This window comes from Geotrypetes seraphini, chromosome 9 (genome assembly GCF_902459505.1).
Source record: "Geotrypetes seraphini chromosome 9, aGeoSer1.1, whole genome shotgun sequence".
NCBI lineage: Eukaryota > Metazoa > Chordata > Amphibia > Gymnophiona > Dermophiidae > Geotrypetes > Geotrypetes seraphini.
The window spans coordinates 89,606,061-89,618,398 of record NC_047092.1 but is presented as its reverse complement, the minus strand read 5'-3'; the positions used below and the strand labels follow the sequence as shown (position 1 = coordinate 89,618,398).

Genomic DNA, 12,338 nt, shown 5'->3' with positions numbered 1-12,338 from the left:
GCCCCCCCCCTGCTTAACAGTGATTGAGACCAGGTCAGGGACGGCCCTGAGCTCCAAGGAAGACTAGCAGAACGGGCTAACAGGTCCCCCGAAGGGATCGGTCTGTCAGCTACAGACCAAAGTCTGTGAATTCTTAAGCAGGCAGTGCTTAAAATTTACTTCAAATGTGAAAGAACCGTGAAAGGGGACGAAACTACGTTGAATTACAAACAATAAATGTGGGACTCAAACACCTGCAGCCATGCATTCAGAAAAGAAAGTCTGCTGGGAGGAGCTAAGCTAGCCTGTAAAGTACTCTAGAGACGGAGTGGAAAGCCTGGAATGGTTCTCTTCTACAGCTCATGAGGTTAAAGGGAAATAACCCTATGGTTTCAAGTTTATTATGTCTTGATATAGCACAGTTACTTACCGTAACAGGTGTTATCCAGGGACAGCAGGCATATATTCTCACATGTGGGTGACGTCATCTACGGAGCCCCGGCGCGGACAGCTTTTCAAGCAAACTTGATTGAAGTTTCAAGTTTGCACACTGCACCACGCATGTGCATGCCTTCTCGCCCACTAGAGGGCGCATCCCACCTCGTGGTCCTCAGTTCCATAACTAGCAAGGAAGCCATCCCCGGGGAGGCGGGCGGGTTGTGAGAATATATGCCTGCTGTCCCTGGATAACACCTGTTACGGTAAGTAACTGTGCTTTATCCCAGGACAAGCAGGCATGATATTCTCACATGTGGGTGACCTCCAAGCTAACCAAAAAAGGGCAGGTGGGAGGATGGCAATTTAGGAAAACAGATTTTGCAAAACTGACTGGCCAAACCGGCCGTCACTCCTGGATAAAGTGTCCAGACAGTAATGAGAGGTGAATGTATGAACCGAAGACCAAGTGGCAGCCTTACATATGTCCTCCATCGGAGTGGATCGGAGGAAAGCTATCGAAGCTGCCATCGCTCGGACCTTGTGCCCCGTGACTCGACCCGGGGGAGGAAGGCCAGCCTGAGCGTAGCAAAAGGAAATGCAAGCGGCCAACCAGTTAGACAGAGTGCGCTTGGAAACTGGATGCCCTAATCGATTGGGATCGAAGGACAAAAACAATTGAGGAACCTTCCGATGAGGCCTGGTGCGTTGAAGATAAAATGCCAACGCCCTCTTACAGTCAAGCGTGTGAAGCGCCGTCTCGCCCGGATGGGAGTGGGGCTTCGGGAAGAACACAGGAAGGACAATGGACTGATTGAGGTGGAAGTCAGAAACAACTTTAGGTAAAAACTTAGGATGGGTGCGGAGGACCACCTTGTCGTGATGAAAGACAGTGAAAGGAGGGTCCGCAACCAAGGCTTGCAACTCCCCAATCCGCCTGGCGGAGGTGAGGGCAATTAGAAACACCGCCTTCCAAGTCAGAAATTTCAAGAGGGACTTGTTGAGTGGCTCAAACGGGGGTTTCATCAGTTGAGCCAGAACCACATTCAAATTCCACACGACGGACGGAGGCTTAAGAGGGGGACAAACCCTGAGTAACCCTTTCATGAAGCGTGTCACCAAGGGATGGAGTGACAGAGGGCGTCCCTCCAGAGGTTGGTGGAAAGCAGAAATCGCACTGAGATGAACCCGCACCGAAGTGGTTTTCAAGCCGGAGCGCGACAAATGAAACAAATATTCTAAAACCGAGGATACCGGAACTGATACCGGATCCAGGTGAAAAGACGAGCACCAGGTGGAAAACCTGGTCCATTTCTGCGCATAGCAAAGCCTCGTCGAGATCTTGCGGGAGGCTTCCAACACCTCCTTCACCGATTGAGACAGGTCCGGAGGAGTCAGGGAACAAGAAACCAGGCTGTCAGGTGCAATGACTGCAGATTGGGATGTAACATGGATCCTTGACTCTGAGACAGCAGAGAAGGAGAGACAGGCAGGGGAAGAGGCTCTCTGGCACTGAGCTGGAGCAGCAGGGAGAACCAGTGCTGACGCGGCCATCGAGGTGCTATGAGAATCATCGTGGCCGTGGACGATTTTAGGTGTACCAACGTTCGCATGATCAGAGGGAACGGAGGGAATGCATACAGGAACCTCCCTTCCCAGTCGAGTAGGAAGGCATCCGCTTCCAGACGGTCCTGCGAGTACATCCGAGAACAATATAGTGGTAGTTTGTGTGTCTCCGGAGAGGCAAACAGATCCACCTGTGGCGTTCCCCAGCGAGCGAAAACCTCGCGTAGAACTGCTGAGTGTAGAGTCCACTCGTGCGGTTGCAGAAGTCGACTCAGTTTGTCCGCCAGGCAATTCCGTTCTCCTTGGATGTAGACCGCCCGGAGGAAGATGTTCCGGGAGGCCGCCCACTCCCAGAGGCGAAGAGCTTCGGAGCAGAGGGGCCATGACCCCGTTCCTCCCTGCTTGTTCACATAATACATTGCCACCTGATTGTCCGTGCGGACGAGGACCACCTGGTCCTGCAATATGTGAACGAAGGCTCGAAGTGCTAGGAAGATGGCTCGCAGCTCTAGCACGTTGATGTGACACTGACGGTCTTCTGTCGACCACAGGCCCTGCGTGCGAAGACCGTCGAGATGGGCTCCCCACGCGTACTCCGAGGAGTCCGTGGTCAGGACCTTGCGAAAGGGCGGAGTGTGAAACAATAGCCCCATGGACAGATTTGAAGAGTCTGTCCACCAACGCAGCGATTTCCGCAAGGGCGGAGTTACCGAAATGAGGCGAGACACCGGGTCGCACTCCTGACGCCACTGGGACGCGAGGGTCCACTGAGGGATCCTCAGATGCCTCGCAAACGGCGTGACATGTACCGTCGAGGCCATATGGCCCAGCAGCATCATCATGCGCTTGGCCGATACCCTCGATAGTTGAGAGACCTGGCGGCTCATCCGTACCAAGGTTTCCAACCGCTGGGTCGGCAGGTAGGAGCGTAGGCGCACCGTGTCCAGCACCGCACCTATGAATTGAAGAGACTGCGACGGCCTCAACTGAGACTTTGGAAAGTTTATCTCGAACCCGAGAGTTTGCAGGAAGGCAATAGACTGTCGGGTCGCTGAGATAACCCCCTCCCTGGTCGGGGCTTTGATGAGCCAATCGTCCAGGTACGGGAACACATGGAGTCCACGTGACCTGAGGGCTGCTGCAACCACCACCATGCACTTCGTGAATACTCGTGGGGACGCGGCCAGGCCGAAGGGCAGTACCCTGTACTGGAGGTGGAGGTCCCCCACCTGGAATCGTAAGAATCTTCGACAGGCGGGGTGCACCGGAACATGGGTGTATGCTTCCTTCAGGTCGAGGGAGCACATCCAGTCCCCTTCCCCCAAGAGGGGGTACAAAACCGGGAGAGATAGCATTCGAAACTTCTCCCGGGCCAGGAATTTGTTGAGCTTCCTGAGGTCCAGTATGGGGCGCAGGTCCCCGGTCTTTTTTGGGACCAAAAAGTAGCGGGAGTAAAACCCCGTACCCCACTGGTCCTTGGGGACCGGCTCGACCGCCCGAAGCTTCAAGAGAGCTTTGGCTTCGGTTATAAGGGTCGGTAGCTGTGAACGGTTGCAGGGGACTAAACTTGGGGGACTGTCCGGCGGCGAGGACACAAAGTTGAGCGAGTAGCCCTCGGAGACGATCCGGAGTACCCAAGCGTCTGAGGTAATCCCGGTCCATGCCTCCCGGAAGGACCGCAGACGGCCCCCGATAGGAAGGGGTTCCTGTGAAGGTGCGGAGGGGAACCCGCCCCGTCCGCTCAGCCCGTCAAAAGGAAGGCGCGGGCTTAGAAGGGCCCTGCGCCTGGGCTTGGGTTTGTCCCCCTCTGCCTCGCTGAGACGGACGTCTCGGAGGCGGTCTCGAGAAAGCCGGGGTCGACTTCTGAGGGTATCGGCGCGGCGGAGGCCGAAAGGGTTTCTGCGGCGGGGGTCTAGGTTTGGGGCGGACCAGGGATGCTAGAGAGCGCTCCTGTTCCGACAAGCGTTTGGTCGCCGCATCCAATGACTCGTCGAATAACTCGGACCCCACACAAGGCAAGTCGGCCAGGCGTTCCTGCAGGTTTGGGTCCATGTCGAGGGTGCGAAGCCAGGCCAAGCGGCGCATGGCCACCGAGAGGGCCGACACCCTTCGAAACCAGCTCAAAGGCGTCGTACACTGCGTGGAATAGGTACAACCGCAATTGAGACAGGTTGGACATAAACTTATCGAATCCTGCTCTTTGGGAGTCCGGTAACGAGTTTCGATATTGAGGAAGATCCTTCACCATACCACGCAAATAGGAGGAAAAGGTGAAGGCGTAATTTAGAACCCTGGTGGCCATCAGGGAATTTGAATAGAGGCGACGGCCAAACTTGTCCAGGGTCCGCCCCTCCCTGCCTGGTGGAACCGCCGCGGAAACCCGTGAGGGCTGTGATTTTTTAAGAGCAGACTCCACCAGGAGAGACTGGTGGGAGAGCTGCGCCTTATCGAACCCTTTAGGGGGAATCGTCCTATACTTCGATTCCATTTTTGAAGGCACAGACGTGACTGTAAGAGGGCTTGACAAGTTATTCAGCCAGGTTTGCAGAAGGACACTGTTGAGAGGGAGTCTAGGCACCTCCCTAGGAAGAGTAGGGAGGTCCTGTTCCTCCAAAAATTCTTTGGAATACCGAGAGCCTACCATGAGGTCAATCCCCAGGGCTTGGGCCATGTCCTGAACGAAGGATGAAAATGAGGACGGCCTAGCCTGGGGGGACGGGGTTCTCGACCGCCCCACCGAGGAGAGGGGGGAGGCTTCATGGGAATAATGAGGATCCCTAACCGATCCCGAATCCCAGGATCCCCTCTCGAGGGCCCTCGAGGGGGAAGGGGAAGTTGTCCTCCTCGCAGAGCCCTTGGGTGAGGACCCCGGGGTTCGTGGGACACTCTCCCGTTTCCTCGGCGAGGCGGCCCGGGAAGACTTCCCATGAGGTGAGCGGAGGAGCCTCGGGTTGTCGAGGCGCAACTCCGACACCTGCAGCGCCTCGCCCCCGAACGACGAGGAACGGTCGCGCTGAGGCGAGTCTCGGGGCCGCTTAGACTTCCTCGATCGACGCCCCGTCCGAGGTCGCATCGAGGGCGAGGCGTGTCTGGAAGACCCGGAGGAAGAGGAGGAAAGACGGCGCACTCTGCGCAACTTTTCCTTGGGCCTTACACTCCGCTCAGGGGGTTCCCCCGAGGTCGAGGTCCGGGGCGGGGCCGAGACCGAGGTGAACGGGGCCACCGTACCCGAGACCGAGGTCGCCGAGGTCGGGGCTCCCGAGGGAGCCCAGGCCGGGGCCTCCGAGACCGAAGGCGTCCCGGCCGAGGTCGAGGCCGCCGGAACCGCAGCACGCTGCAACACTTCCAGGGCTCCCGACAGCTCCGATGAGATCAGAGCTCGGAGGAGATCCTGGAAGGCCGGAATCCCCACGAAGGTGGGGAGTTCCGAGTCCGGGGCACACTCCCTGGAGGGCGACCTCGGTTTCGAGTATTCCCTCGGGGTGTGCGGAGTCGAGGTCCGATGCGGGGCCGGGGTCGACCCACCCGCCTTGGCCTGACTCGAGGATGGCTTCTTTGCTGAAGGGGATGGAACAGAGGACTTACCCGAAGCTTGCTTCACTGACGACGCCTTCGAGGAAGAGGGCCGAGGCGAGGCCGAGGCCCCCGAGGCCGAGGTCAAGGCCGGGGCCGAAGCCGAGGCCGACGTCGAGGCCTTAGGCGGTGCGTCGACGGCGAACAATTCGGCCATTCTTGCCTTACGGCGACGGAGGGCCCTGTTTTGGAAGGTAGCACAGCGATCACACGAGTCTGTCGGATGTTCGGGTCCAAGACAGACGATGCACCACCGGTGAGGGTCAGTGATGGAAAGCAACCTCTCGCACCGGCTGCACTTTTTGAATCCCGTAACAGGACGGGACATCCACGAAGAAAAAGAAGAAGGCCGGGAACGTACCGACGTCCCGCGGCCACGGATTCCGGGAGCCCCCGGAGTCCGATGAAAAACGAAAGACTTTTTTTTTTTTTTTTTTGAAGGGAAACGAAAAGAAAACAACAGCACCGCGAACTAATTCGAAGGAAAACAAACTAAACGCGGCAGCTAGAAGGCAAAAACACTGGAGCTCAGATCCACAGGGCTTTCTTGCTCCGCGGAAAAATTTGAACTGAGGACCACGAGGTGGGATGCGCCCTCTAGTGGGCGAGAAGGCATGCACATGCGTGGTGCAGTGTGCAAACTTGAAACTTCAATCAAGTTTGCTTGAAAAGCTGTCCGCGCCGGGGCTCCGTAGATGACGTCACCCACATGTGAGAATATCATGCCTGCTTGTCCTGGGATAAACTGCTTTTACATTCCAAAGCGGTTTACGTTTTTACTGTATTAAAAAAAAAATTAATAAAAAATCGAGGGAATAGACAAATAAAACAAAGCAATTATTGGTCTAGAACAGTGGTCTGAAACCCGCGGCCCGGGGCCACATGTGGCCTGCCAGGTACTCTATGGAGGCCCTCGGTATGTTTATCATAATCACAAAAGTAAAATAAAACAGTTTCTTGATCATATGTCTCTTTAGCTATAAATTACAATATTATTATTAAGACTTAGCCAAAAGGAAAGATTTATAAACTATAAAGAGTTTTACCTCAAGCAAAATTGTCATTTCTTTAATAAGACATTAACTATTTTTTTCTGAGGTCCTCAAAGTACCTACAAATCCAAAATGTGGCCCTGTAAAGGGTTTGAGTTTGAGACCACTGGTCTAGAATGTCTCACCTATTGCATTGGAAAACCCATTATCCGGGACAGCAGCCATCTCCTGTGGACCATTCTTGGAACTCTTAAGAGGACTAGTGAGATTTTTATGCCGAATTGAGTTTGCGTTTCCTGGAGCACAACTGCACACTCCACGGGAACCCCGTTGCCATTTTTCAGGCATGCAGGCAGACACAGTTGCAGGATTCCCTTTAGAGGACAAGAGTACTTGGGCCAAACAGATTTCGCCCCCCTCCCATGCCACAGTGCATGCGAAACACGGCTGTGCGCCTTACAGCTACCACCGCAAATGGGACATGAGTCCACTAAATGATTTATTTAAAACATTTTAAAATCTGTCTTTATCCAAATTCTGCTTGGGAAGTTCTTCTGGGTGGTTTTCTTGCAAAAATGAAGCTTGCAGAGGCTACAATGTTTTAAAAATTGTGAAAATCCAAGATGGCTGCCATAGAATAAATTAGCAGAGGGACTACAAAAAATGGTGATTTTGCAATTTTAGGGGTGGGTGTGGGGCTAGGGCACACTCCCAAACCTGCTAAAACACCCTTTTTAAGACCCCCAAAATCGCTGATTCAGGCTATCAGCCTTTTAACTCACTGTGCAATGTGCTGTCAGGAACTGCGAGGAATCTCTGCAGTATGAGGGCTGAAAATGCGATTGAAAGGACTGAATTAAAAAAAAAAAAAAACATGAGCAGATAAGACAAGCTCCTACAGTCTGGCTTGTAGGAAATTAACTGATTTCCTGGGGGTAGTCCTGAGGTAAGAGGGGAGGGGCTCAAGACCCCGTGTTATGAGGCTTCCTACAGCTCGGGAAAGTATGAGAAAATAACCCACTAGTCCAGGAATTGTTCTGCAAGAATTTATGTTATGATGTTATTCCAGCTTTCAATGAAGAATCAGGTAATATAGATTTCTCAACTTGGTCCTGGAGTACCCCCTTACCAGACAGGTTTTGCATATAATTGAAGCAAACCAAGTTTATTCATATTTATTTTGGATATCCTGAAGACCTGACTGGCAAGGGGGTACTCCAGGACTGAACTGAGAAACACTGAGATGGTGCAGTGTGAGAAACCAGAATCAGTTTCATATCATATGAAAGAAATATATAACGCAACAAAGAAATAACAAATATGTAAAAAAAATATATAAAAAAAGTTACCTTGTAGTTCTCTATTTCTAAATGCATTTGTGGAGGAAAACAAGGAATCCTGAGAATCTGAGGGCATACAGTGCAACAAGTAGTATTCCAGATGTCGCCAAAGAATGAAAAGACATGTTTCTATAATATCTGGAGATTTCACCAGTTAAAGAAAAGACCAGTTTAACTTCAAGGAAGAAATATTGCTTTGCACTGACATAAAAAATAGCTCCTTCATTCTCCTGGCAAAATTCTATGTACGTAGAATTTGTGCAGAAGTATGAACTCCCACAGGACATGCAGAATATTGTACATACTGTGCAGAATTCAGTGCAGGTACTGGCAGAACTGGCTCTGCTCTCTCTTTATTTCTCTCCAACACTAAGCTCCCTTGGCAAGAAGAGGAGGATGTGAACCGCCAGGTCTAAGTCAGTACAAGAGGAAGAAGCAACTCATTGTGGAGTGGGCCATTTCCTCCTTGTTGCAGAAACTCAGTGGGTGGAGGGGGGAAGAGAGTGAGTACAGCTACTGCCAGGGCTGAAAATGAGGTGCCAGAAAAAAGGTGAGTGTGCAATGGGGGATTGGGGGGGGGCAAAAGGGTGAATTATGTGCTGCAGGGAAGGAGGGATTGGGGGCAGAGTTAAGGTGTGAGTGTGCAATGGGAGTGTTAGAGCAGCAGACAACAGGGGTGAATGTGACATGGGGATGGGATCAGCAAGCTGAAGGCTTTGCCATGGCGGATTGGGTGGGGAGCAGAGATAACAGTGAAAGCTGGGGAGGAAGGAAGGAGAGGTTAGGGTATTGCATGAGGTTAGCCTTTAGGGGCAAACACAATTATTATTATGTTGGGATTTAAAGGGAAACATAACTTCTTTTTTTTTTCAAAGTTAAATATTTTTTATTGAAATTTTAAACATAATAAAGACATATTACATATAAAAATCCACTTTTACAATGAGTTATCATCTCCAATAATAACAACAATAAATATTTATAGCCATAAATCAAATTCAATTCAATCCCTCCCCCCCTTATTTATCAAATATAAATATTAAAATCTGGATCTTGGTTTCTTCATAATTCTAATTCTAAATCTTCAATAAGTTTAATTTCTTAATAATAACAGTCCAGGTTTGTAACAATTGTTGGTAATACCCTCTTCGCTTAGCTACATAAGTTTCCATTTTTCCTATCATTAAAAATTTCACTCTCCATTCTTGTTCATTTGGTATCAGGGGCTGTTTCCAATAAGCAGCTATAAGACATCTAATTGCTGCTAGCCCCATGCATAATGGACATGTTTGCCATTTATTCTCATATATCGTATACAACCCTAGTAAACAACATTGGGGAGTATTAGGGACCGTAGTTCCTAACAGCTTGGACAAAAAATTCACTACCATATTCCAACAAGGTGTTAATATAGGACATTCCCACCATATGTGGAGAAAATTACTCTTAGCATTCCGACAACGCCAGCAACGATCTGAGATCTGAGGATACATCTTACGGAGTCGTTCTGGGGTATAATACCAACGACTCAATACTTTGTAAGCACATGCCGTTATTTTACCTACCTCAATACAAATAGTATCCCATTCTTTGACAGTAAATACACATTGTAAATCCCTTTCCCAGCATTGTCGAAACTTCAATTTGGGAATTTCTCTTCCCTGTAGATATTTATATATAACTGAAATAGTCCTTGGAACCTTTTGTAATGTTAACCATAAATTTTTTAAATACTCATTTTCAGAGGGCAATATTTTATGCCAACCCTGAGCCACCACATAATGTTTCACTTGTAGATATGTCAAATAGTCCCCTGTTTTCACTCCTGGAGTGCGTAATAGAGCTTCAAATGAAATCAAGGTCCCTGTACAAAAAAGATCTCGAAAGGTAATCAGGCCATGATGTTCCCATCTTTCAAATACTGGGTTAATTTTACCCACTTCAAATTGGGGTTCGTCTCTCATCGAGGCCAGGGTGGAAGATATTACCCCTTGATTACATTATTTTCTCAATCTCCCCCATAATGTAAGTAGATGTATTATATAGGGATTATCAGTTTCTGATTTTCACTGTCGAATTATCTGTGAGGACCAGAGTCTAACTGACAGCTTATGCTGTGGAATTAAGAACTGTTCTATCAAGACTCCCATTTATGTGTGTTCAGTTCCCAATCTAATATCATCCGTATTTGTGCTGCTTGATAATACCATCTAAGATTGGGGACCCCTTTTCCCCCTCGGGCTCTATCTACCCACATCACTCTCTGGGAGATTCTAGGTGTTTTATTTACCCAAATAAATTTTCTAAATTCTGCTTGTAGAACCTTGAACAACCGAGTAGGTAGGGGGATCGGGAGAGTCTGAAACAAAAATAGTAACCGAGGTAGTACGTTCATCTGGAGCACGGCAATGCGTCCCCCCCAGGAAAGCCATATTCCTTTCCAACGTTGTATATCTGCTCGGATTTTCCGGAGAATCAGTTCGTAGTTAGCCTCATATAAAATGTTCGAGTCCACTGATAAATGAATACCTAGGTACTTTATACCACTAGTTGTCCATTTGAATGGAAATAAACGTTGAAGATCCAATACTTCTACTGGTTCTAAAGTAAGATTCATAATTTCAGTTTTATCTAGATTGATCTTAAATCCAGATACTTTCCCAAATTCCTCGAAAAATTTGCAATAGGGGTCCCACTGTATGTTCTGGCTCTCCTATATATAAAAGAATGTCGTCAGCAAATAATGCTATTCGATGTTCATTACCACCGATCTGAATCCCCTTCAGTTGGGGATGATTCCGAATCAGTATCGCTAATGGTTCTATGGACAGAACAAAAAGCAGTGGGGAAAGTGGGCAGCCCTGCCGTGTGCCCCTTGCGATGGAAAAAAATTCAGTATAATTCTGGTTGATCCGGAAACGCGCTCGGGGCTTCTGGTATAACGCTTGAACCCATGCATTAAAGCAGGGATCTCAAAGTCCCTCCTTGAGGGCCGCAATCCAGTCAGGTTTTCAGGATTTCCCCAATGAATATGCATTGAAAGCAGTGTATGCACATAGATCTCATGCATATTCATTGGAGAAATCTTGAAAACCCGACTGGATTGCGGCCCTCAAGGAGGGACTTTGAGACCCCTGCATTAAAGGGTCCTTGCATATTCATTTTTCCCATTACCACCCATAAAAAGTCACAGGATACCCGATCGAAAGCTTTCTCGGCATCAATTGCCATCAACATTGCTCGTTCTTGATTTTCCTTAACATGCCACATCAGGTGTAGGGTGCATCGAATATTCTCACCCCCTTGTCTCTGTTGTATAAAACCGGACTGATCTATATGAATCAAATTAGGGAGTAATTTACCTAATCGTAAAGCCAAAACTTTTGCTATGATCTTAACATCTACCGTATTTTCGCGGATATAACGCGCGCGTTATACGTGATTTTACGTACCGCGCATACCCCTCGCGCGTTATATGCCTGAGCGCGGTATAGAAAAGTTTTTAAACATAGTTCCCACCCCGCCCGACGCCCGATTCACCCCCCCAGCAGGACCGCTCGCACCCCCACCCCGAACGACCGCTCGCACGCGCTCGCACCCGCATCCACGATCGGAGCAAGAGGGAGCCCAAGCCCTCTTGCCCGGCCGACTCCCCGACGTCCGATACATCCCCCCCCCCCGGCAGGACCACTCGCACCCCCACCCCGAAGGACCGCCGACTTCCCGACAATATCGGGCCAGGAGGGAGCCCAAACCCTCCTGGCCACGGCGACCCCCTACCCCCACCCCGCACTACATTACGGGCAGGAGGGATCCCAGGCCCTCCTGCCCTCGACGCAAACCCCCCTCCCTCCAACGACCGCCCCCCCCAAGAACCTCCGCCCGTCCCCCAGCCGACCCGCGACCCCCCTGGCCGACCCCCACGACACCCCCACCCGCCTTCCCCGTACCTTTGTGTAGTTGGGCCAGAAGGGAGCCCAAACCCTCCTGGCCACGGCGACCCCCTAACCCCACCCCGCACTACATTACGGGCAGGAGGGATCCCAGGCCCTCCTGCCCTCGACGCAAACCCCCCTCCCTCCAACGACCGCCCCCCCCCCAAGAACCTCCGACCGCCCCCCCCAGCCGACCCGCGACCCCCCTGGCCGACCCCCACGACCCCCCCACCCCCCTTCCCCGTACCTTTGGAAGTTGGCCGGACAGACGGGAGCCAAACCCGCCTGTCCGGCAGGCAGCCAACGAAGAAATGAGGCCGGATTGGCCCATCCGTCCTAAAGCTCCGCCTACTGGTGGGGCCTAAGGCGCGTGGGCCAATCAGAATAGGCCCTGGAGCCTTAGGTCCCACCTGGGGGCGCGGCCTGAGACACATGGTCGGGTTTGGCCCATGTGCCTCAGGCCGCGCCCCCAGGTGGGACCTAAGGCTCCAGGGCCTATTCTGATTGGCCCACGCGCC

At 51.0% G+C, this 12,338-nt stretch overlaps 1 protein-coding gene across 4 annotated transcripts in view; it reads right to left on the bottom strand.

The window, feature by feature from the left end:
* The window catches only part of NUP205 (nucleoporin 205), a 1,504,202-nt gene that overhangs the window by 64,092 nt on the left and 1,427,772 nt on the right, over positions 1–12,338 (bottom strand). For 3 of the 4 annotated variants that reach the window (XM_033957880.1, XM_033957883.1, XM_033957884.1), the window contains exon 41: positions 7,895–8,023. In XM_033957880.1, the coding sequence (XP_033813771.1) occupies positions 7,895–8,023 (129 nt within the window). Of the gene's footprint in view, positions 1–7,894; positions 8,024–12,338 lie in introns of those variants that run through there. The other variant, XR_004540594.1, reaches the window with a different exon arrangement.